The 21,879-nt window shown below is 40.4% G+C and overlaps 1 protein-coding gene across 14 annotated transcripts in view; it reads left to right on the forward strand.

Moving 5' to 3' along the window:
- mbnl1 (muscleblind-like splicing regulator 1) overlaps positions 1–21,879 on the forward strand; it is a 45,137-nt gene that overhangs the window by 18,392 nt on the left and 4,866 nt on the right. For 6 of the 14 annotated variants that reach the window (XM_088015048.1, XM_088015047.1, XM_088015043.1 and 3 more), the window contains 8 exons: positions 14,316–14,486; positions 15,036–15,260; positions 16,644–16,883; positions 17,918–17,971; positions 19,111–19,264; positions 20,437–20,472; positions 21,228–21,319; positions 21,720–21,764. In XM_088015048.1, the coding sequence (XP_087871174.1) occupies positions 14,316–14,486; positions 15,036–15,260; positions 16,644–16,883; positions 17,918–17,971; positions 19,111–19,264; positions 20,437–20,472; positions 21,228–21,319; positions 21,720–21,764 (1,017 nt within the window). The remainder of the gene's footprint in view (positions 1–14,315; positions 14,487–15,035; positions 15,261–16,643; positions 16,884–17,917; positions 17,972–19,110; positions 19,265–20,436; positions 20,473–21,227; positions 21,320–21,719; positions 21,765–21,879) is intronic. The other 8 variants (XM_088015049.1, XM_088015050.1, XM_088015053.1 and 5 more) reach the window with 8 other exon arrangements.

Below are 21,879 nucleotides of genomic sequence, written 5' to 3' on the forward strand. Positions count from 1 at the left end.
TTTTTTTTTTCTTTAACCATTTGTCCCATTTTTTTCCTGGAAAAACCAGAGCAGGTCTATAAATAAAATAAAATATAAAAAAACACTAGAAAAAAGCTGATTGAGCAAAAAGGATGGGGGGAGGGGAATAAAAGCATAAAAGAACAATAACAAATATGAAATGAAGCCTGTTGATTATTCAAACATCTAAAACAAAAATACACAGAAACATCTGCATTGCACCGCATTGGGTTTTCTGTCGCACGGACCCACAAACACGTTCACTGACAGAGTGAGTTGTCCTACTTTAATTTACTGTTGAAATAGGACAAACTCTCCAATGAGCGCCGTTACAACAGGCCATATTGCTCTCCTTTACTTGTCTCGCACTCGACATCAGTGCATCCTCTTGGACGCGTGCACAAGCTCCTGGCCCATGAGAGCGGATCGACCTTCTTCTTGAGAAGTATATAATTAGAACAGGTCTCGCATGATCACCAGTGCATTGCTGAGCAGGTCACACCCAAACCGAGTCATTTCCCCCAACATCCACTCTCTATCTCTTTTTAGCCAACGTTTCATGTGTTGCACGCGCACGCAGGCATGCACAGAGATAACGCACACGTTCTGCTCACGCAGTCGTTCCCTGACGCGGGCGTAAGAAAAAAAAAGTTGTAACTTTTCACGGCAACATGCCCGTGGCGTCTATGTCGTTGCGTTTGGACCGTGTCGCGTCCTCCGTCAAACACACCACAGCGTTTGAGCATGCAGATATGCACGCGTGTGTTTTATGCGCGTGTTCTTCTGGCCTCAGACTTGGCCTTAACCCCGGAGCACAGCCCTCTCTGTCTCTCCGGTCGGTGCTGCACGGACAGCTCAGCTATGTTGAAACAGGGTAAATATTTAGAGAGGGATAATGGCAGCCTCGACTCCTGGATTTTAATTTGGCTTTGTAACTTTGTTAGTTGATGATTAACCGACTGATCAGATTGGGTGGGCAGAATATGCTGATTTGGGATCTGTGTAAACAACATGCTCATAGTTAAAACTGGAAGAAGCCATATGCTTTATCTTGTACAGATAGAGAGCTTAAAGTAGATGCTTCATGTCGTTTCGGTGAAGGAAGCCTAGATTTTTTTTTTTTTTGTTTGTAATCATATCTGCAGAATCATGGAAGTGGATGGATGCCTCATTAGTTAAAATTAAATTGAGTGTGCCATAACTCATCCCGCTCTCAGCTATGATTGAACTTGTTGTTGCTTGTTTTCATACTTGACGGGCTTCTTCTTCTTCTTGATATCCCCACTCAGTTCGTTTTTGTTTTTTTCCTCCTGTCGTCACACCCATCTAGAGCACGGCTCACATTATCCCTCGCAAACATCTTGTTACCTCAACAGCCTCAAACACATACATATGTACATATTTACACACAAAAACCTGTGTGGCAAGTGTTTAGCAGTGTGGAGTGACAATAAGTCAGTGATATTAGCTCATTAGCATTAGCAGCTCGTTTTGTTTGTACCTCCTTTTTGCAGTCACAAAAAAAAGCGGTTAAAATCCGCCATGGACAACGGTTTGAATTCGCTTTGATGCATGATAGACTTTGTTCCCTGTCTAAGTGACACGCCCATGGTGGTCACTTCTTAGTTTGGATAAAAAGAGGTCAAACACTTGTGCATGCATATGCTATGTTTGTGTTGCAGCTGCAGTCTGTTCACTTCTGGATTGTTCTGAGTCAAATTTCTACTTTAATCATTTCATCTGCAGTCCAAGCAATAAGCAACTGGACAGATTATGCATTTTTCCTCCTGGGGCATTTTCTGCTAAGAAAATTCTGGAGCTCACACTGGCTTTTAAAACTTTTCTTAAAATAAATTAGGAGTTAGCATAAAGGAAACAGGAAAGATGTAGGTAAACTGTTTTTTTTTATAGATTTTAAAAATCCACTCTTGTTTTTGTGTGTGTGTGTGTGTGCGTGCGTGCGTGCGTGCGTGCGTGTGTGTGTGTGTTGCAGTTCTCAGTAAGCATTGCACTTTGTTGCTATCCTGCCATCCTCATTTATTAATGGTGGCAAGATAAAATTAGGTTTACATCGAATCTTGCCATAGATAAATTTATTTTAACATTGTTATCATCAATTTAACAGATATTATTTGGTGTTTACCAAGGTTACCAATAACATAAAGTCTGCTGGTGCAGCAGGGGTTGGCAGCAAAGTTGTATAAATCAGTAAAATGTAAAGATAAGTCAAAACCGATTGATAACGGCAAGAAAAAGTAACGATACAGGAAACCTCTCATGCCACAAAGAAAAAAAAACCATTGCACGTATTTAGATTTTCACCAGATTTACTGTGACGCTTTCTTAAACATTAGAAAGCCTATTTGTAGTCAAATGAATACCACACGTCTTCATTCTTACACAGCCTTTCTGATAGGAGCGTCATAGTAGCGACTGCTTGCTGCATCCACAAGGTTACCACAGTGGATGTGATGTTTTCCAGACACATGTTGGGGAAATCTGATCTGTTATTGGTCCTAACAAATCTCGCTACAGTCCCTCTCTCTCTCTATAAAATCAACACTATGTGTGCACTGTGTGTGAAAAGCGCAGGGTTCTGAGTTCGAGGGGGTATTGTGTGTTTGACACTGCTGTCAGACACTGTTTACTGCGTTGACAGCCAAACTGTACACGACCATGTGCAGGGTACATGAAGAGCTGTGTTTCGTATTGATTGCATGGTTGATTCGGATGGTAAAAGGGTTAAAATATTGAATTGACTCCTTTTTTTTCTGAGGTTTTTTTTTTGTATTTTCTGAGGGAAACATTTAGAATAAAAACTACCTAGGAGACGTGTTCTCAGGAGGAAGCCTTTGTCCTACAATCAGCAAGTTGTATTGAGTTGAACGGTGTTAAACTTTAGTCTGTAGGCTGATGTAAGCCTGAAATTCAGACTGTGCTTTCTGGATGCATTAGCTGTTAACACAGGGAATCTTCAACTTAATTAATGGAATGACTGAGAGTGCATTCACAATTAATGATTTAGCTTTTTCATTTAATTTGATTTAAGCCGTCCAGAAGATCCGGCTTTTACATGGAGGAAACGGCTCTTATTGCTGTGCTTTTTGTCTCACTCGCTTCCTTCCTCTCTTACTGAAGAAAATGATCAACTTAGATAAAAAAGTGTCATTTTTTTTTTTTTAGTAAGTTAGCTCTTATAAGTCTCATATTTACTGAAATATACTAACATCTTCTCAGTTTCAAGCTGGGTTGGGTTTCTGTTTTATCCTCCTTACACACACACACACACACACACACACACACACCCCACCACACAGCGCTATTCTTTGCAGCGCTGGTTTTATGGCGTGCGTACATCCTTGTCACATCAGCATGGCTTTGCATCTTGTCTGTGAGCTTATGTGACGGAAGATCAGCGACAACAGTCTTTTCTTTTCAGTGTCAGCCGTCGCTGTCTCTCTGTCACACTGGGCCCATTATAACGCCACTGATACAATAATCACTTTACTACAAGCCCTGCTTCTGGCTCTTTAGCTCAGCGAGAAGACAACCTCAGATAGCCCTCCGGACCGCCGAGGTTTGCCGATTACAGAATAATAACCAGATCAGTGCGTAAATGTCAGCATGAAATAATATAGAGGATTAAAACATGTCCCCGATTTTATACATCACATACACTTTTAGATTTGTTTTGCGCCAGCATGTGTATTTCTAGAAATCCCTCTTCAAAAGGTTGATGTCCATGAGAATCTTTTTTATGTCCATGCCAGATGACTTGTCGCTCTCTTTTGTTTAAGCTTGAGAAGTCTCTCTTCTTCTGGACCCCGTAAGCCGTCCACATTTGCTCCGTGAAAGGGTGTCGAAAGTCGCGCCTGCTTAGCCTGTTTGATCAACCCCAACTCCTTTTTTGCCACATTTACACATGAAACCAAAGCCGGCTGAAGGTTTTATGAGATCCTGCTGAATTTAGTTTGAGAGTCCACTTCTGGCCACCGCAGCACAACGAAGCTCCCGTTTATATTGTCTCTGTATATATATATTTTTTTCCTTTTTTATCTTTTATGTTGCTGTATTTCTGGACTCTGCGTTTAACCCACTCTCGAGTGAGGAAGGCAAAGTCTAGTTTATCGTTGCGTTCTCATACAGCCATAGTAAGTATTTTATAGCATATAGCATATAGATTTGTTGACGGTTTTAAATGTTTTACCAGCTCAGACACAAGCGGCAGTAGCAGTAACCATATATGCATAATTTCCAAGCTATGAAGGTGTTTTTCTTTGTATGTATACAGCCGGTGCATTCGTCATCTTGTCCTCTGTGTATTCAAACATCCTTGGGAACCCCGTCCTGCAGGGGGCCCAAAGCAGTTTAAAGGTTTGCTTATACCTCCGGCTAACTCTCCATAAATATTTACACATGCGTCTTTTCATCAATCTTTCTCTTTTTGAGCCATGCTTAAACATTGCTTAGATATTAGGCACTGCCACCTTTTTTATGCCTTTTCCACAAAATTATGCTTGGGTTTGTATGCACACGAGCATTTGTAGTTTAAAACATGGTTACATTCATCAATTAAGCTTCATAAGAATAAGTGTTTGCATATTTTTCATTGAATGTTGGATTTAAATTATAATTTAATGTCCTAGTGACGCTCTGTGACACTGTGGCTTTTTATGTAACTCTAAATTTAACAGTTGAGAACTGTTTCTCTTTGTGGTCTGTAATCCTGGAACACAAATTGCTATGAATGTATTGACTGTTAATGTCCTTTAGAGCTTAAAATAGTTTTTTTTTTTTTGTAATAAAGCAAAACAAAAAATAATCCAACTTCAAACATTTTGTGGTATTTTTATTTAAAACACTACATTTTCACTAATTTCCCACCAACCAAAAGAAAGCTAACATTAAAAAAAAAAATCTGATTTAATGTAAAAGGCATTAGCGTTTGTTAGAGCTGAACTTACAAGCATCGACTGTGTAATTGTGAGCACTAAATGTTTTATTTTACTTGAAATGACATGAGATGAGATTTCAACAAAAACAAACAAACAAACAAACAAACTCCAAGACAGGATGAAGAAAATTCCACATTTTATGCTTTTTCTCTGCGTGGATTAAACGTGCACTTTAACTGTATCACATCTTCAACTGACCCAGCAAATGACTTGCCAATATCTATTTAATTAACACTTACTTGACTGTAAAGAGACTCAATTATATCCATTAATTGGTAATCTGTTCATCCTCGGCTTTTAACCAGGAATGTTTTCACAGATGCAGGGAAGTGAAGGTCGGACGCTAAAATGTACCTATAAACTAAATGCGTAGAGTTTGTCGGTAAAGCTAACATTGCTAAATTACTAAGCATGCATTTATTAACCTTGTAGTTTGTGGGGTCTTTTTTCATGTGCTCCTCTTTTAGAGCTGACTGCAACTTTCTTCTCCTTTCTTTACAGTTCTTTCGTTACACCTTACCCAACATGTGAACAGATATCCTACTAGTCAGCTCTGCTATTTTCTTCCCATTAGACGAGCGAGACATGAGCTGGAGGGCACAGCTATTCGCTTTAGCCGCAACTCTCTTAACACCTTTGTGGCGAGCCTCTCCCTCTTACCAGCTGTTAGGTCCATCAGTCACGAGTTTCTCCACCCCCTCTCTGTTGTGAAACATAGATATTAAAGACAACAAAGATACACCAGTGTCAACGTAATGATAGCTCATCTGATAATGTCTGAGGAGTCTATTGTCCAACAACAGCGGCAAAAATTTAACAGTGCCGTTTATTGGCCAGAGCATCATCTTAATGCACAATCTTCATACAATGACGAATATCTCTGGTTTATGATGTAGAGCAAAAGAGCTTTGATAAGTGAAACATGACTCAATCAACATCCTCAGGCTTTTTATTGTTGCCAGTCAACACGTCCGCTTCGAGTTGAAACAGGGCAGGTCTAATTGCTAAATCAGATTTGATTTGTGTGACCCCCGTTAAATCCAGCTGTGCTTATTTCTCACTGAAGATGTCAGTTTCTATAAAACAGAATGTATATTAAAGGTTCATTCATGTTAGTAATTCAGCTGATGTTACCTAACCGTTCCTCCAGACTCTGACTATTTAATTAACTCAATCTGAAAAGCTCCCGACTCTCTCTTCCAGGAGTTATTAAAACGTTAATCCTACAATTGCAGCCCGCATCCTGTGAATGTGATTGCTTTCCCTGTTGATAATAGAGCTTTTAATGCCACACTGTTTCCTTCCACTAAACTTTCAAGTAAAAAAATGTCTGGGTGCAGCACTCTGGACATGGCCAACTTCTTTAGTGGTGACCTTCTGTATCTTACTCTTCTTATGATGGGTTCAATGTCTGCTGGACAACCGTCAAGTCAGTACTTTCCCTCTGATTGTGTAGGAGATAACATAGAAAAACCTTTACAATACACGAGCTTCACATTTTAAACTGCATTACTAAATCAGTGAACTTCTCAGTGATATTTATTGACATGGATATGTACTTAAATGACTCTTATTGCAAAGCCACCATATATATCTTTAGTGGAATTCAGTTTATTTTTGTTTTGCCATCTTTTCGTTCCGTTTACGTAACGTAGAGTCCGGTCTACAGAGTTTAGTTTCTGTGTAAAAACAGTGAATCATTGCAGAAATCATCATAAATTTCAAAGGAATTTTATTCCGAAGGAATATGACACCAAAGCACAGGAAAGAATCTGGAGGCATCCTCCTTGTTTCACTGCCAAACCCCACGGAGATAAGCGCACACAGAAACAGGATTAGACCAGTTGACAGTGGGATTAGAGTTGTGGATAGGATTAAAGACTGTGAGATGAGATTAGCATAATGCATACTAGATTAAATCTGTTATTGCTGCAAACTAAATTAGTCATGAGTCTTGGTGTCACGGAGGTACGAGGAGAAAGGACCCTTTTGTTGACGACGCCGGAGGGGGGGAGTGGGGCCACCCTGGAAGCAAGAAGAGGAAGAGTTTTAAGCTGGAATGTTGTCATATGCTGCTCCCATTTCGCTTTTGTCCATTCAGATACAAGTCTCTGCTGAAGAAGAATACAGCTCTGTCATTTCAGCGACAACAGAGTCATCGTTGACTCTCTGGCCACTGCCAGAACCTTATAGGATTTTTGCAGTGACTCTTCTTTTTAACTCCCACTGGGAAACGAAGCTCAGAGACGATTAAATGAACCTTCCGGGACTCGCTTCTCATACTTACATATTAAGCATTGGGAGTTTTTTTGTTTTTTTTTAAATGAAACGCTGCTCGCTCAGATCAATACCTGCCTTATTGCACTGGATTTGCACATAATGAAAAGTAAGAAACTAACCTTGTTAGCACTCAGAGGAGGAAAAGTGGCACGGAAATCAACAGTGCGTTGAGAGGAGGACGTGTAGAAGGAGTCACATGAAAGTGTTTTGGTGTAGAAAGAGGTAACACATGGGAAGGAGGAGGAAGATGGGGGAGCATATCAGCAGAACGACAGAGAGATCTAAGTTTGGACCCAGGGCTCCAGTGTACATGACATCTGACCTGGAGCATTTCTGAGAACCAACACACTTTCAAGTGTGAATAACTCATTGCTCTGCACGTCTGTGTGGTTGCTGCTGTAACACATTTGCATTTGTCCTCGATTTGCAGTTTGCATCACATAATAATTCACCCAGGTTTTTTTTTTTTTCTTTTTTCTTTGACTATGTATACTAAACACTTTAAAATGTGTTTGGTTAACCTTACTGCAGTATGTGTGGTCCTTTTTCAGATAAGTACACCGTCCTTTTAACTCTGGTGTCGTATAAGTGAGGGCGATAATGCGCCACCGTGGACATATTTGAACTATTATCATAGATTAACACTCCCTCGCATCTCCGGAGCGCCACAAGCCCCAGCACATGCGGCGACGTCAACTCCCTGACCGCAGAACGCCAACACGGATCCGTGCGTGCGTCGCAACCCGGCAGGGAAGTAATCACAAGAGTACAGATGTGTGCTCGCCGTCCAATAAAGAGTTGCAGTTTTGCGCAGAAATTTAAAATCTTCTAAACTTTATTTAATTTTATAAGAAAGATTACTTTTTGTACATTGTCCGCTCATTCAACCAGCTCTAGGTAACACGGGAATCTGCACATACATAGCATGCAGATTGATTTGATATATTTATATTCATACGTGCACGGGAGACAAAGAGACCAACCGCTGGGCCGGTTCCTTTGAGTCTCCGCCACTCTCCGGCAGAACAAAGCTCCTTTCAACGTGTGTGTGTGTGTGTGTGTGTGTGAAGAGTGGGGCTTTCATCTCTGTGTATGTTTGGACAGAAGACGGTGGAACGCAGGCCGCAGAACAGCGTAGCTTCACATCCCAACAGCAGCCGAATACCATCATACCACAACACTGGCGCAGCGAAGATGAGATACGTGAGGTGGATTCACATAATGGCCTTGGCAGCAGTTTGTGTAAAAGGTTTTTTTTCTTTGAGCAATTTATTTTGAAGTGGATGGTTTTGAAAATATAAAAGCTTACATAAGTAAGTCAAAAACCATTTCATTTTCTGCATAAAGCCAAATATAAAATATTAATGGATTACACAAAGCTGGAATTAAGAGGGGAAAAAATGGTAGCTGAAATATTAGATAACATTTACATCATTCAGTGTTTAATTTGTTTTCTTCATAGGTTTGAAAAGTTTGTTGTTTTTCTTTTTTCAAAATTGCAATAAATTTTACATTAGACCACTCCTGCTGTTAGGAGACTTTCTTAAGTCTCTAACTTAGGAAAGTTTAGAAACTCTAAACTGAGTTTAGTCTCTAAACAGCCTTTGGAAACCTTTTTACATTGTCTAAAAAGGTTTTTAATCCTTTCAACGGCTCCAAATCCTTTAGAGTTTAGAGTCTCTAAACTGCAGGAAAAACAATAGGGAAAGCAATAAACTGGCCGAATATTTATCGCTCCTGTCTGCTGCTGCTGCACACTGCCAGTCAACTGCCTGAAAGAAAATCTGTAGGTGCAGAGGCAAAGGAAATACAAACCCTCTGTATTTGTGATACTCTTAAGAAAAAAGAACGATAAAAAGGGATAATATACTGCAACCCACAACGAGTTTATATTTACCACAAAACTAACCAGTAATTCTTGACATTTGACATTTTGCTGGATTAATTTGCATTAATGTGGGTGAAGAACATGGATTCCAACAGTGCAAGACTGAAAATAAGGATTTCACAATAATGACCATAACCTGTTGATCCTCCGAACACTCACAGGCCGATGCCGGGGAAATGGAAATCTGAAAAATGTCTTCCATATATAGGAGCTCCTTTCCGATTATCATTTAAACAGTAATCACAGATTTCAAGTCAACACTTAAGTTTTATTGCATTTATCTTATATGCCATTTCACTCGAGCGTGTGTGCATTTTATGAAATTTCGTTGCATGCTTCATCTCCTCCCAAAAAGAATGGGATTCGGCCACACCCTGCATTCTTTACACATTGCTTCACTGTTTGTTTAATTCCCACATACTTACAAAACCAGGGTGTGTGTCTGTGGGTGAGAGACAGCGAGTTAGAGGGGAGCGCGATCAGGGCGGGACGTGTTTTTACAACTTATCATCAAACAGTCAGCCCAGTAGCCGGTGGGATTATTGTTCCCAGTTTGGCCTGAGTGGATATCGCCTGGTCTGATCTCTACAGGAGAAGCTCAGACTTCCACAGATAGCACAAAAACATGACCTGGAGTGAACCCGAAAAAGAAGGAGGTTGTCGATGATCGTAGGACAACGTTAGCTACTGTTGCATGTTTGCTTTATTTTATTTTATTTTTTTGACTAACAGATTAATATTTATATTTTTCTCTGCTCACAACCTGAATTCACTCCTGGGAATCGGCTCACGACGCTGGTGAATCGTTCAGAAAGCGCGTCGTAAGCATAAACATTAAGTATGGATCGTATTATTCAGTCTTTACGTCCCCATTATTGCCACCGATTTCCTCAAAGCATCCCCACGCAGGCTTTATTAAGTGTGGCTGCGCTACACATTTCAAACATTTCATTTGCATGATTACATTTAAATTGCATCAGCGTCACAAGATGATATCCTCTTTTCGGTTTTTGCATCTCATAGTGGAGTCAGTCGGCGCATGGAAATATTGAAGACGACACCTCCATCATTTGTTTTCATTGAGAGTGACCTTTTTAATTACTGGCGTGGACATGGAACAAATTGGGCTGGTGTACAGACACAGATGCATTTGAACTAATTATGGCTGCAAGGCGAGTAGTGATTTCTTCTCTGACTGTCTCTGTCTGCCAGTGATCAGGCAGGCTGCTCCGTTGCTGTGGACACCATCTGTAGCTACTCCTCAAGGCCGCTGATGTCACCATAACAGACACAAACACGGCAGCGTCTTCCTTTCGTCTCAGTCCGCATCACTTTCCTGCGCTTGACAGTCCCCCCATTTTTTTTAATCACTCCTTCTTCTTCTTCTCCTTCTTCTTCTTCTTCTGCAACTTCTAAGATTTCCCTAACGCAGCCTCACTCCGGCTCGCAGGGTTGCCGTGACTCCCGCTTTCTCTCATTCTCGTCACAGTCAGACTGGCGTTTCCTATTCTGGGCCCAGACTTACTTATTCAAAATGGCTACCTGTTCTGGTAGCAGGCATTTTCTTTGAACATCTCGACTAGATCAGGTCTGGTTACTTAGAATCTTTTTTTGTTGTTGTTGTTTTACTCATTCACATACGCTGCTCCAGTTGCCAACCCTGGCAGTCAGCGGTCGAGGTCATGTGGGGTGAGCGCAACATGATCTTTTATGTCTTTCCAGCCCACACCGCTCCCCCACCCCCTCCCTCCACACACACCACATTGAAATCACACCCACACTTTCCACCCCTCACCGCCTATCATTTTTATGCTTTGGACTACCTGCTTTCAACTCTTTTTTTTTCTTTCTCCTTTTTCATGCTCATGCACAGATCTTCTGCCACAGACCTGCACATCTCAGCATGTGGCTTGTCATAAAATTACATTTACTCGAGCACCGAAAGGACTGTTATGGAATAATAAAACCATTTCATATTCCTCTTCAAAAATAAAAAAAAAGCTGGGTATTTCAAATTAAATTAGGCATTTTCCCAGTTTCCTGAAATTACAGGAGAATATCACTGGTCTTTGTTCAATATATAAATACATATAAATACATGCTGTTATTTAGATTCATGCAATGCCTTGTCAAATTATTAATGCAACTTGAAGAGTTGAATATTCTGTCATGTTAAAACCACAAACTTCAATATTTTTATTGGTATGATAGGCCCACTGAAAGTGATGGATACTGCAAAGTGGCTAGAAAATGATACATGATTTGCAAAAATTATGCATTTCTTCGTATGCAGTGCATAACTTCATATATATGTATATGTGGATACATATATATGTGTATTTCATGTGTATCCAGCGCAGCCAACTGACTTCTGAAGCTACGTGATTATGATGCCTCAGTGTGAATACAGTTGTCCTGAAGTTTTATTAATGAAAATGAGTGAAATTCAAATTGCATAGTGAATATTGAAGAACACAGCAGGCAGATATGTAGTTGTGCTTAAGGGGTTTAAAGCAGGGTTAGGTTACAAAACAATATCCTAAGATTCAGATGTCTTGCGTAAACAATGTTCATTCCAGGATCAGGAAATTAGAAAAGTATGCCACAGCTGCAAAACTACCAAGATAAGGTTGCCTAAGTAAACTGTCTGAGGTGGGCGTTATTCAGAGAAGCAGTGAAGCGGCACATGTTAGATCAAGTGAAGCTCCAGAGATCCACCTCTCAGAATCTGTTGACGGGACAAGAATTGGCCATGCACTCTACAAATCAACCCTTCATGGAAGAGTGGCAAGACGAGAGCCACCGTTGAAAGAAAGCTATACGGTGTTCTGTTCGTCCATGCAAGGACACCACAAACACGTAAAACACCGTGTAAAGGTAAACACCATACGAGGGCGAAACGTGGCGGTGTTCCGCACAGAGGCAGCAAAGTTGGTCAGGTTTTATACTGAAGGTGAATTAAGGTAAATTCAGGGCAACCCTGTAAGACAACCTGCTGAAGACTGAAAAAACACTTGAGACCTGGACCTTCCAGCAGAATACCAGCCCTCAGGGTACACAACCAGCGCTACAGTAGATACAGCATATTCATGTGTTAACAAGTCCAGGCTTAATTGCAACTGTGAAAAAGATTTCAAAACTGGTGTTCGCAAGTGCCCCTCCCCACCCCCACGCCCCCGTCCAATCCGACAAAGCTGCACGAAAAAATGTGAATAAATTTCACTCTGTAGGCGCAGAGGCAAACACAGAAAGACTTGCAGCTATAAATGTACGAAAAGCTGATTCTTCAAAGTACTGACACAGGAGGGTAAACAAACCATGCTACAGTATTTTTACTTGTGAATATTTTTAAGTATTTCCTTCCTTTTCACAGTTGTGTATTACTCTGTGTTTTTCTAGCACACACAGAACATTTGTAGTACATCAAAGTATGTGGCTGCGACATGGCAACATTTTAAATGGTTTGAACAGTATGCATAAAAACTTTATGTCCGTATTTGTCAGTACATTATTTTTTTTTTCCATTTTCTTACATTTCTTTCATTTTCTTTCGTTCTTGCAACATGGGAAGTTACCTACGAGTTAAATTGTTGGCTGTACGTTTCCCTACAGCTAGTTTTAGTTCCACAGGCACATTTTTTATTTATTGCAGTAGGAGGGCAGGTTGTCTAAATATTAAAGCATCAAGCACATTTTTTCTTCTCTTTATGTGGTCTGCTTTCTACATTAGCCTGACATTTTTGGCACTTATTTAGAGCTGGGGAATGTAAACAGTTTTTGAACCAGATTTCGCGCTAGAATGGTACGTGACAGGTGCCATCATTTCCCACTTCCTCGAAGATTTTATCAGGAAACGGCCCACATCAAGCTGTAATTTATAATCCAAGCAGTGCAGAAGATCACAGGGCCTGTATATAGAGGTCCATAAATCCAAGTCCATGAATTCTTAATTGGTGTCAGCCTGCCATTAGCCGCACATGCCGCAATATCCTTACAAGGAAATCCAGGAAGAGGCAGAGACGGCAGCTTTGAGCAAACAGAAAATAAATAAAACACCTTAACCGTTTTACGGTCACCCTGTTTTGCCTCAATAGTGGTTCTTGTTTATCCTCCCGCCTCCGCACCTGTCTGGTTCTCCAGTGTCAGTGAAAGTAAAAGAAGACTGAAGAGTGGGATATAGTCACGTCAACGTGTAGAGATAAATCCCGGCTCTGTCAGCAAGAGATAGGTGCCACAGTTAGATAAGCCCTGCCGCTGGCCTGAAAGTAAACACACGCCTTTAATACATTGTGGACCTGGTCGTGAGTGTGTGTGTGTGTGTCCGTGCATATCGGACGCTGGTCGTACGAGCGTTACTTCCAAAAGAATGAACTCTCGAGTGCACAAAAAGCATAAATGTGTATGCATCCTTGGGCCTTCAGGCTGGGCGATTCTAGAAACTGAAAGTATAGAATGATATTTGCTACAGAAAGCAGAATGTGATCTCTGTCCTAAATAATTAGCCAGAAGCTTTGATGGGTCGACCTCTGCGTGACTCCTGGGATAATGTAGACGGGTCAGATGAGCACATGAGTATTTTTGGTGTCACTTAGACATGTTGTGTGCCTTAAACTAGATGTCTGGAGAAAAACAGCACTGTATGTCAGTCATGACCCCTTGAGGCTGTTGCACACATGCTCACATGTCCCAGCTGGGACCGACAGAAATAGCAGGCTGTTAACAATTAGTGACAGACTGAGCCCAACTTGAATGTAACAGTCTGTCATTGACCAGATGTAATTTGTTTGAAACTGTGTAATGTCTTTTTTGTTTTGTCTTTTTTTTTTTTTTTTTTTTTTTAATGATAAATGCAGCAGAACTTGAAATATGTTGGTTTTCGTCATGTTCGCATAAAATATGGGCTGTTGTGGGATCTGAAAGATCTGCTGATAGTTACACCAGATAAATGTTTGTCATTTATTATTGTCGTTTTGGAGAAAACATCTGCTGTGTTTAAATACAGCTGTGACTCATTGGCATTTTTTTTTCTCCCGTATTTTTATTTCGTATCTTTGTCACTTCCTTAGGAACTTTGCACTTGTTGTGGATGCAGTTCATCCGACCGTACCTGCATCACTCATGAGTAATGCTGAATGTTGACACGTCTGTTTTTTTTGTTTGTTTGTTTTTGTTTTTGTTTTTTTTCATCTCAGGGCCGTTGTTCCAGGGAGAACTGCAAGTACCTGCACCCTCCTCCCCATCTAAAGACCCAGCTGGAGATCAATGGCAGGAACAATCTGATTCAGCAGAAGAATATGGCCATGCTGGCCCAGCAGATGCAGCTTGCCAATGCCATGATGCCCGGCACGCAGCTACCCCCTATGGTAAGAGGACAACACGAGTATGAAATACACCAAAGCGACTGCACAGTGACGCTGTAGTGACGTGGGAGAAAAGGAAAATACGATTGTCATTATTATTTTTTTTACAAATGAAAATCCAAAAAGATGGCATTCACTTGTATTCAGCAACACTGCGACACAACTTTGTTGGCTTCTGAAGCCGACGACAGAAGCCAAAGAAGATGACACTGAATTTTATTTAGGGGTCTCAGTTTTAAGGATGCTAAAAACAACAACTTTTACTTCCCTCAATTGTTGGCTACTTTGTGTTGGTCTTTCGCATCGACTCTCAATCAAACATTGTCAGTTAAACAACGACATGGGAAGCTGAAGTTTGTGTTTTTAAGGTGACAAATTGTGAAAAAGTTCAAATATAAACTTCTTTCATAAGGCCTTCCACGTAACTTCATCTCTCTTCAGCTGTTTTTGTCATTAGTTTGTATATTTTCTCAAACAGAAGGCTTGTGAATGCAAACAGTCTCACAATCAGAGTTTTTTTTTTTTTTACTTTTTGTTTTGTTCCTGCTCCAGCCCATGTTTTCAGTGACACCAGGCCTGGCGACCAACGCCAGCGCAGCAGCAGCTGCTGCTGCTGCAGCCTTTAATCCCTACCTGAGCCCTGTGTCTCCGAGCCTGATGCCTCCGGAGATCCTGCCCAGCACCCCCGTGCTCATGGCCTCCAGCCCCACCGTCAGCCAAGTTCCCAATGCTGCTGCTGCCGCAGCCCAGAAACTGCTGAGAACAGACCGGCTTGAGGTAACAGACAAAACAATGGGTGCAACCTGTTTATTTCTCTGCATTTTTTGTTTTCAAGGGAAAATGCTTCTGTTAGAAGGCAATCTACTGTATCCCAGTAAGACGTTCACTTTAACCAAATGTACTTTATGCAATGGGTAAATGTGAACATCACAGGTTTAATAGAAGATAAAAAACACAAAAAATGGGACTCTTTCTACTCGAAGGCCCAAGTCACAGGAGAAGTTGTCCTTCATGTCCCTGCTGCTGCTGCTGCCGTCTTGAGGTTTTTCATGACTGAAATCACCAGAAGAAATTCTGATTTGTGTGGAAATTGCTTTTGGTTGAGCAGAAAGCACCAGCAGTTCCCAGGCTACCAGTAACTGCAAAACATCAGCAAAGATATGACTCTTAAAAAAACACAGAAAATAATCTATAATCTCTGATGTTGAAAAATCTTCAATATTGCACTAGCAGATTTAACTCAATCTTGCTCATGTATTAGTTAGAAGACGAAGCATGCACAGCAACATTTCTATTCAATTCATGTTAGGTGCTAAAAGAAGGTTTTAGCTCTGATTTTAAAGAAAGTGCTGCCCTCTACTGTCTCAAAGGTAAACTTGAGAAGCTTCTGAAGATTAAACTGTGAATATTGTATTTGTTCATACTGGAAAAATGTTTACCTTTTAATAACAAACGGCATTAAACCACAAAGCATGCTGCTTACACAAGGTCTCCCCCCTCCACTTGTTTAACTTTTTTAAAGACATTTACTTAAAATCTCTTTTGTATGCCTAAAATCCTACTTGACCTCTGCTTTAAGCAAGTGGAACCATCAGTAATGTAACAAAGGAAAATAACATTAAGAAATTGGTAGATTTTAAATGTAATAATCTTGCCCAAAAATACAGTTTTAAGACCAAAACTCTTTAAAAGTGTAATACAACAGGAAAGCTAGCACATACCACTAAGTGTTCCAACTACTAAATGGGTTCACTATAATATTTTACATTTTTATCTTTACACATTTAACCAAATAGAAATATTTTAAACGCAGATTTTGTACCTTGTACTGTGTAGTTCTCTGTTTATTAGAATCTGTTATTAAGGAGAAAAAGGTGTGTCTGTCCTGCGCAATAAACAATTTATTACTAATTGTTTCATAGCTACAAATCAATATCAAAGCAATAGTAAATAAATGTAACAATTAACGTCATTTTAACCTTAATAATCAACATGTTAGATACTTTTAGTAGCAGTAGGCGTTGTTGAGTCAAAGAGAAGCATTTCGATCATGTCGTACATATTTTTCTTTTTTTTTTTTTTTTACTTTTATTAACTACTTCGCAGTGTTTTGATTTTGACGTGGAAACTATTGAACCATTCTCCCTCTGACTCATTTAGGTGTGCCGGGAGTACCAGAGGGGAAACTGCGCTCGGGGGGAGGGCGAGTGCCGCTTCGCTCACCCTGCAGACAGCACCATGATTGACACCAATGACAACACCGTCACTGTGTGCATGGACTACATCAAGGGCCGGTGCACCAGGGAAAAGTGCAAGTACTTTCACCCCCCAGCCCACCTGCAGGCCAAAATTAAGGCCACCCAGCATCAGGTGAACCAGGCCACGGCTGCCGCGGCCATGGTGAGCGTTCTCTTTCAGTACGGTTGCACTCATTCAAATCCAGAAAAGAGAGAGAGAGAGAGAGAGAGAATTTTGTATTTGCTAGCAAGTCTAGCCGTGTTGAGCCAAAGTTAATCACCTTCATGTTTGAACGTGTCTCGCCTTCCTAATTGGTTGTTGTGTAACATTTTCAGTTCTGCTTTTGCCAGGTCAAATATTAAAAGGTCTGCATGTTGGTGTGGGTAAAATCTGCTCTGTGCTGGATGACATGAAGAAAGATGAGACAACAGTGTACTGTAACCAGGACTACTGTCATGTCAAGCGTTTTTTTTTCTTCTTCCTCATTTGTCAAACCATTTGTTTCGTTCCTTGTTCATCTCATCTCAGACCACGAGCAGAGAGTCCAGTTCCTTTTCTGTCCGTCTCTCTCTGCCTGGCCTCCTTTATGACTCCATTGTTTCTGTTGTTCCTACCTACAACTTCTCTTCCTCTTGATATTATTTGAAACGATTTCATTGTGCCTTCTGTCTTTTCCTGCTGTGACGGTGCCGGTGAATAGTAGCGCAGCCACACGTCCCGTTTATCTCCACGTGCTTTTTAGTGGTGCAGCAATACAGAGAACATGGGGGTGAATCAGTGTAATGTCGACTTGATCGTGACGTGCACAGTGAAACGGAGAAATGTGAATTTACACCCCTGTACATTTTTATTTGCTGTTTTTTTTGCTGAGGCTCTTTTCAAATGATGGTTGAATAATTTTCTGTTTTCATTTATTCCTGTGTGAAAATAACCACTGTAGTCCGGTAGTTATCATCTCTCTGATGATGATTTAACTGTTGAGTAGTAGAGCTAATGTCCACACTGTGCATGCCTTAGCCCTGTTATCCCCTTTGTATATTGCATTCCAATGATTTGTTTTTTTATTTTTGTTTTTTCTCACCTATACCCAAACTGCACTGCTGCCCCCATGATGCACCTCTGCTTGCTGGTTTATGTTAATGCGCTTGAACCCCATTGGCCCATTGCCATCATGTGCTCGCTGCCTGCTAATTAAGACTCAGTCGGCTGTCAAATCACTGAAGCGACCCCTCGACGCAACCTTTGACCTGGTACTATGACCTTTCACCTTTTAGCTTGGCACGCATGTGGCTTTGTTGTGCAGCAATGTTTTAACCAAAGATACTTAGCTTTTTGTTGTTGTGTTTTTTTGTTTTGTTTTGTTTTACAATGTTCGTCTCAGTGCAGTGTGTGTTCTTCTCCTTCTTCTTCTTGTTACTCTATAACTGCTGCTTGTGATACAATGACTGTGGCCCGTTAAGAGTTCAAACGGTTTGTGTCAAATTTGCAAAAACACAAATTCACTGTTGCAGATTGTGGTAAAGAGCCACAGTCATTTCATCGCCTGCAGCCTGTCTAACAAAAGTTAGTGAGGGCGAGGGAAGTAGAGCTTCTATTAAAGTGGCATGGCTTCAAGTCTTGTGTGTCTAAATGTCAGTGTCAATCAAATGTGTGCATGTCTGTGTTGCTAGTGCATGGGTAATGGATCTGGGTGGGGGCTAGGCTAACCAAACAGGAGTGATCCCACATTAACAGGTTAGTTGTAACAAATGATAGTTCACTCATATCTTGATCTTGACACTAATCACCAGAAGTCAAGAATGGCCTAACGCCAAGACGTGTAGAGTGTTACGCCTTGCAGTTATTTATTAAATTTTTTTTTCTTGGCTTTAAACCATTTTTGATAGATTTTTTTTTTTTTTCTGAGAGTGAACCATCACTTAAACATGGCTTACACAGTTTATCATGGAGCTAGCAGTGCAGCCTCCCTTTCTCTGTGCTTACTACCTGTTCCACCTCGTTAGCAGCCTCATTGTTTTAATGGTTAATGCTTGCTTTATTAGTCAGCCTTATGTGTGTGTAAAGTTAATAATAAAGCCTTTTTTTATTAATATGTAAATGCCTGTCTGCTCATAGCTCCAGTAGGCATCATGCTCCTGCTTGTGTAGTATTTGTGTCAGACTGCTGCTTGCTTGCTACTGATGATATGATATTGTAATTGTTGTACACACAAAGATGTTGTGGCTCTGTTTCTCTGATGTTCTCTAATGTTTTTTTCTTGTTTTCTTCCCTGTCTTTGCCTCTTTCTAACACACCTTCTCTAAATTCCACACACCTCTCTTTCTATCTATCTCTGCCTCTTTTTTTTTTTTTTCCCTTTTCACTGTCCTCCCTCCATGTGGACGGGCAGGGCATCACCCCTAGTGTCATGGCTCCCCTCCCAAAGCGGGCGGCTCTGGAGAAGGCCAACGGGGCCACTGCCATGTTTAACACTGGCATGCTTCAGTACCAACAAGCCCTGGCCAGCATGCAGTTTCAGCAGCAAGCTGCTTTCCTCCCATCAGGTATGGCTCCCGAAGCAATCAGCCAGAGGATGGTGGATCAGTATAACCTGGCTTCTTTGCTTGGCTGGGGTTTGGCAGGGTGATAGATTGCAACACAGCTCAGTTGGGTCATAAACAGTTCAACTATTTCATCAGACAGGAGGAAATTACAGAACTGAGTAAACGAGAACTTCCACTTTGAACCAACATAGATTCATATGTTGTAAAAGTTTTTGTAGCACTTGAATTTTTTTTTTACATTTTGTCACCTTAGAACGATATACTTCAGTAATATATATATATATATATATATATATATATATATATATATATATATATATATATATATATATATATATCATTTGTTGTCTTTTTTGCGTATGGGGTGTAATGATTAATTAAGTGGGACAAAAAACTGATGCAATGCTTTCAGCACTTTATATAAATAAAAAAATGTATCAAAGTTTGATGCAATCTTCAGATTTGGTGGTAAAATAGAAAAGCACTGGAGTCGGAGAACCTTTTCCTAAACGCACCATCTCCATCATTAAAGATGGTCGTGGCTGTAACGTACTGAGGGGAATACAAATGCAAGCTAGTTGAAATGTGACAAAATGTTGTAAAGATTAATAGAAATGTAAATTTGTGCAAGGCACTGCATGTGCCTTGTATTGTAGTTTAAAAGAAAGGCTCTAAATACTTGCTTTATGTTTTGTATGGCATTGCATGGCCTCTGTGAATTAAGATGGGGTTTTAATCTCTTTCTTCCGACTAATTACCTTGATTAAACTGTGGATATCTATCTATAGAATTTAGTGTAACAATGATTTTTAACTAAATACGAAATTAACCACCATAAAAGATATCAAACTGTGTAATAGTCCGTGGGATGGGGTCAAACCATGATTCTGGGACTTTGCTTTGGGCTCAATGCTGAAATGTGTATTTGATGTTCAATGATTGTAATGATTCTCCTCCTGTTATGCTTAGCAAATTACAAACTCTTACACTACCCTGCAGACAAAAGTCTCAGTCGCCTTTGCACCTTCTCCAGTCTCTGATGTCTGTGTTTGAGAAATATTAACTTTTTCTCCCACGTTATCTCTCCCTTCCCTCTAACGAATCTTGTGATGGGCTGTTTTGATTTCTCTTCCCTACCCAATCCACTTCCTGTTGCACTGCATGATGGGCAGGCTCAATATTGTGCATGACACCTGCAGCCAGCGTTGGTAGGTTCCAGCTTTTCCTTCTTCAGTTGTTTTTTGTTTGTTTGTTTGTTTGTTTCCTTTTTTGTAACCTGGTGTCTTTGAGTCACTGGTCATCAAAACCAAGTTGTCCATTAAAAATTATTTGTTAGAATTAGAGGTCAATGTTGATTTTGGTGACCCGAGAGTCGCTGTTTTAGCTGCGTAAAGACGCGAGTTCAGACCTGCAACATGAGTCCACACATTGAAAAACGAATGATGTGAAACAGAATTTTGTTTATCAGCTGATTTCAGTAGCGGTTAAACCGACCGATGCTTTGTTAGTTCCCCTGTGTGCTCATAAACTGCTTGAACAGTCGACTTCCTGCTTGTTAAGAACTTCTTTTTGGCCGTCCTAACTTGACTGACCTACTTTTTATACCTAAAGAATACTAAAGGGAGTTCAATTACAACTGGTCCCTTCATCTCCTCTGCTGTAGTTACTTCATTATTAAGCATCATGCAACAATAAATGTGAGGTAAACTTTTAAAGTTACGTGGGCCAAGAAACTAAAGCACAATCGAATCACTTCAATTATAACAATACTCAAATATGCATTCAAGTCTTGGCAGAGAGAAGTCAGGGGAACTAGTTAAATCGAATCCCACTTGGGCCCAGACCTGCCACCCCCTTTACCCCCACCCGCTCACATTTTCTTTCTTTTTATTTGCCTGGTTTGTATGTGGCTCCTCTGCTCTGTGTATTTATGCTTACATGATTTTCCCTCCAAAAAAAAAAGTTCCCATGATGCACGGTGGTACTCCAGCCACTGTGTCTGCAGCCACCACATCTGCCACAAGCGTTCCCTTCGCAACTGCCTCCACCAATCAGGTTTGCAGCACCTCTACCACCATCTATCTATCTATCTATCTATCTATCTATCTATCTATCTATCTATCTATCTATCTATCTATCTATCTATCTATCTATCTATCTATCTATCTATCTATCTATCTATCTATCTATCTATCTATCTATCTGTGCACATTGATAGAGTTGGAATGCTTGTGTCTTATAATGGGTGGGTTGGGTAGAAAGCAGTACTCCCTCTTGTTGGCCTACACTTGTCCAACATGCCATATTTAATGTCTTAACACATTATGATGAAGCGTTTCTTTTGGCTATATTTGTTAACTTTAAGCATAATCATTTTTTTTCCCTTAAAGTATCTGATGTGTATTTATTCTGTGTCCTCATTGTAACCTTGATTTTTGTCCTTTCCACCTTTGAGGACTCTTCCTTATCAAAGTTGACTACCAACGAATACATGCAATTGGTATGTATGAGGTAGTTCTCTTTTTTTTTTTTCTTTTCATTTGTTTAATTTTTGTTTTTCTACATTTTTGAGAGCCTTTTTGCACAGCTTTGTGCAACAGTCGCTGTCTGTGCCC

This window comes from Poecilia mexicana, unplaced genomic scaffold, assembly GCF_051168715.1.
Source record: "Poecilia mexicana isolate PSO_F unplaced genomic scaffold, ASM5116871v1 scaffold_17, whole genome shotgun sequence".
Taxonomy (NCBI): domain Eukaryota; kingdom Metazoa; phylum Chordata; class Actinopteri; order Cyprinodontiformes; family Poeciliidae; genus Poecilia; species Poecilia mexicana.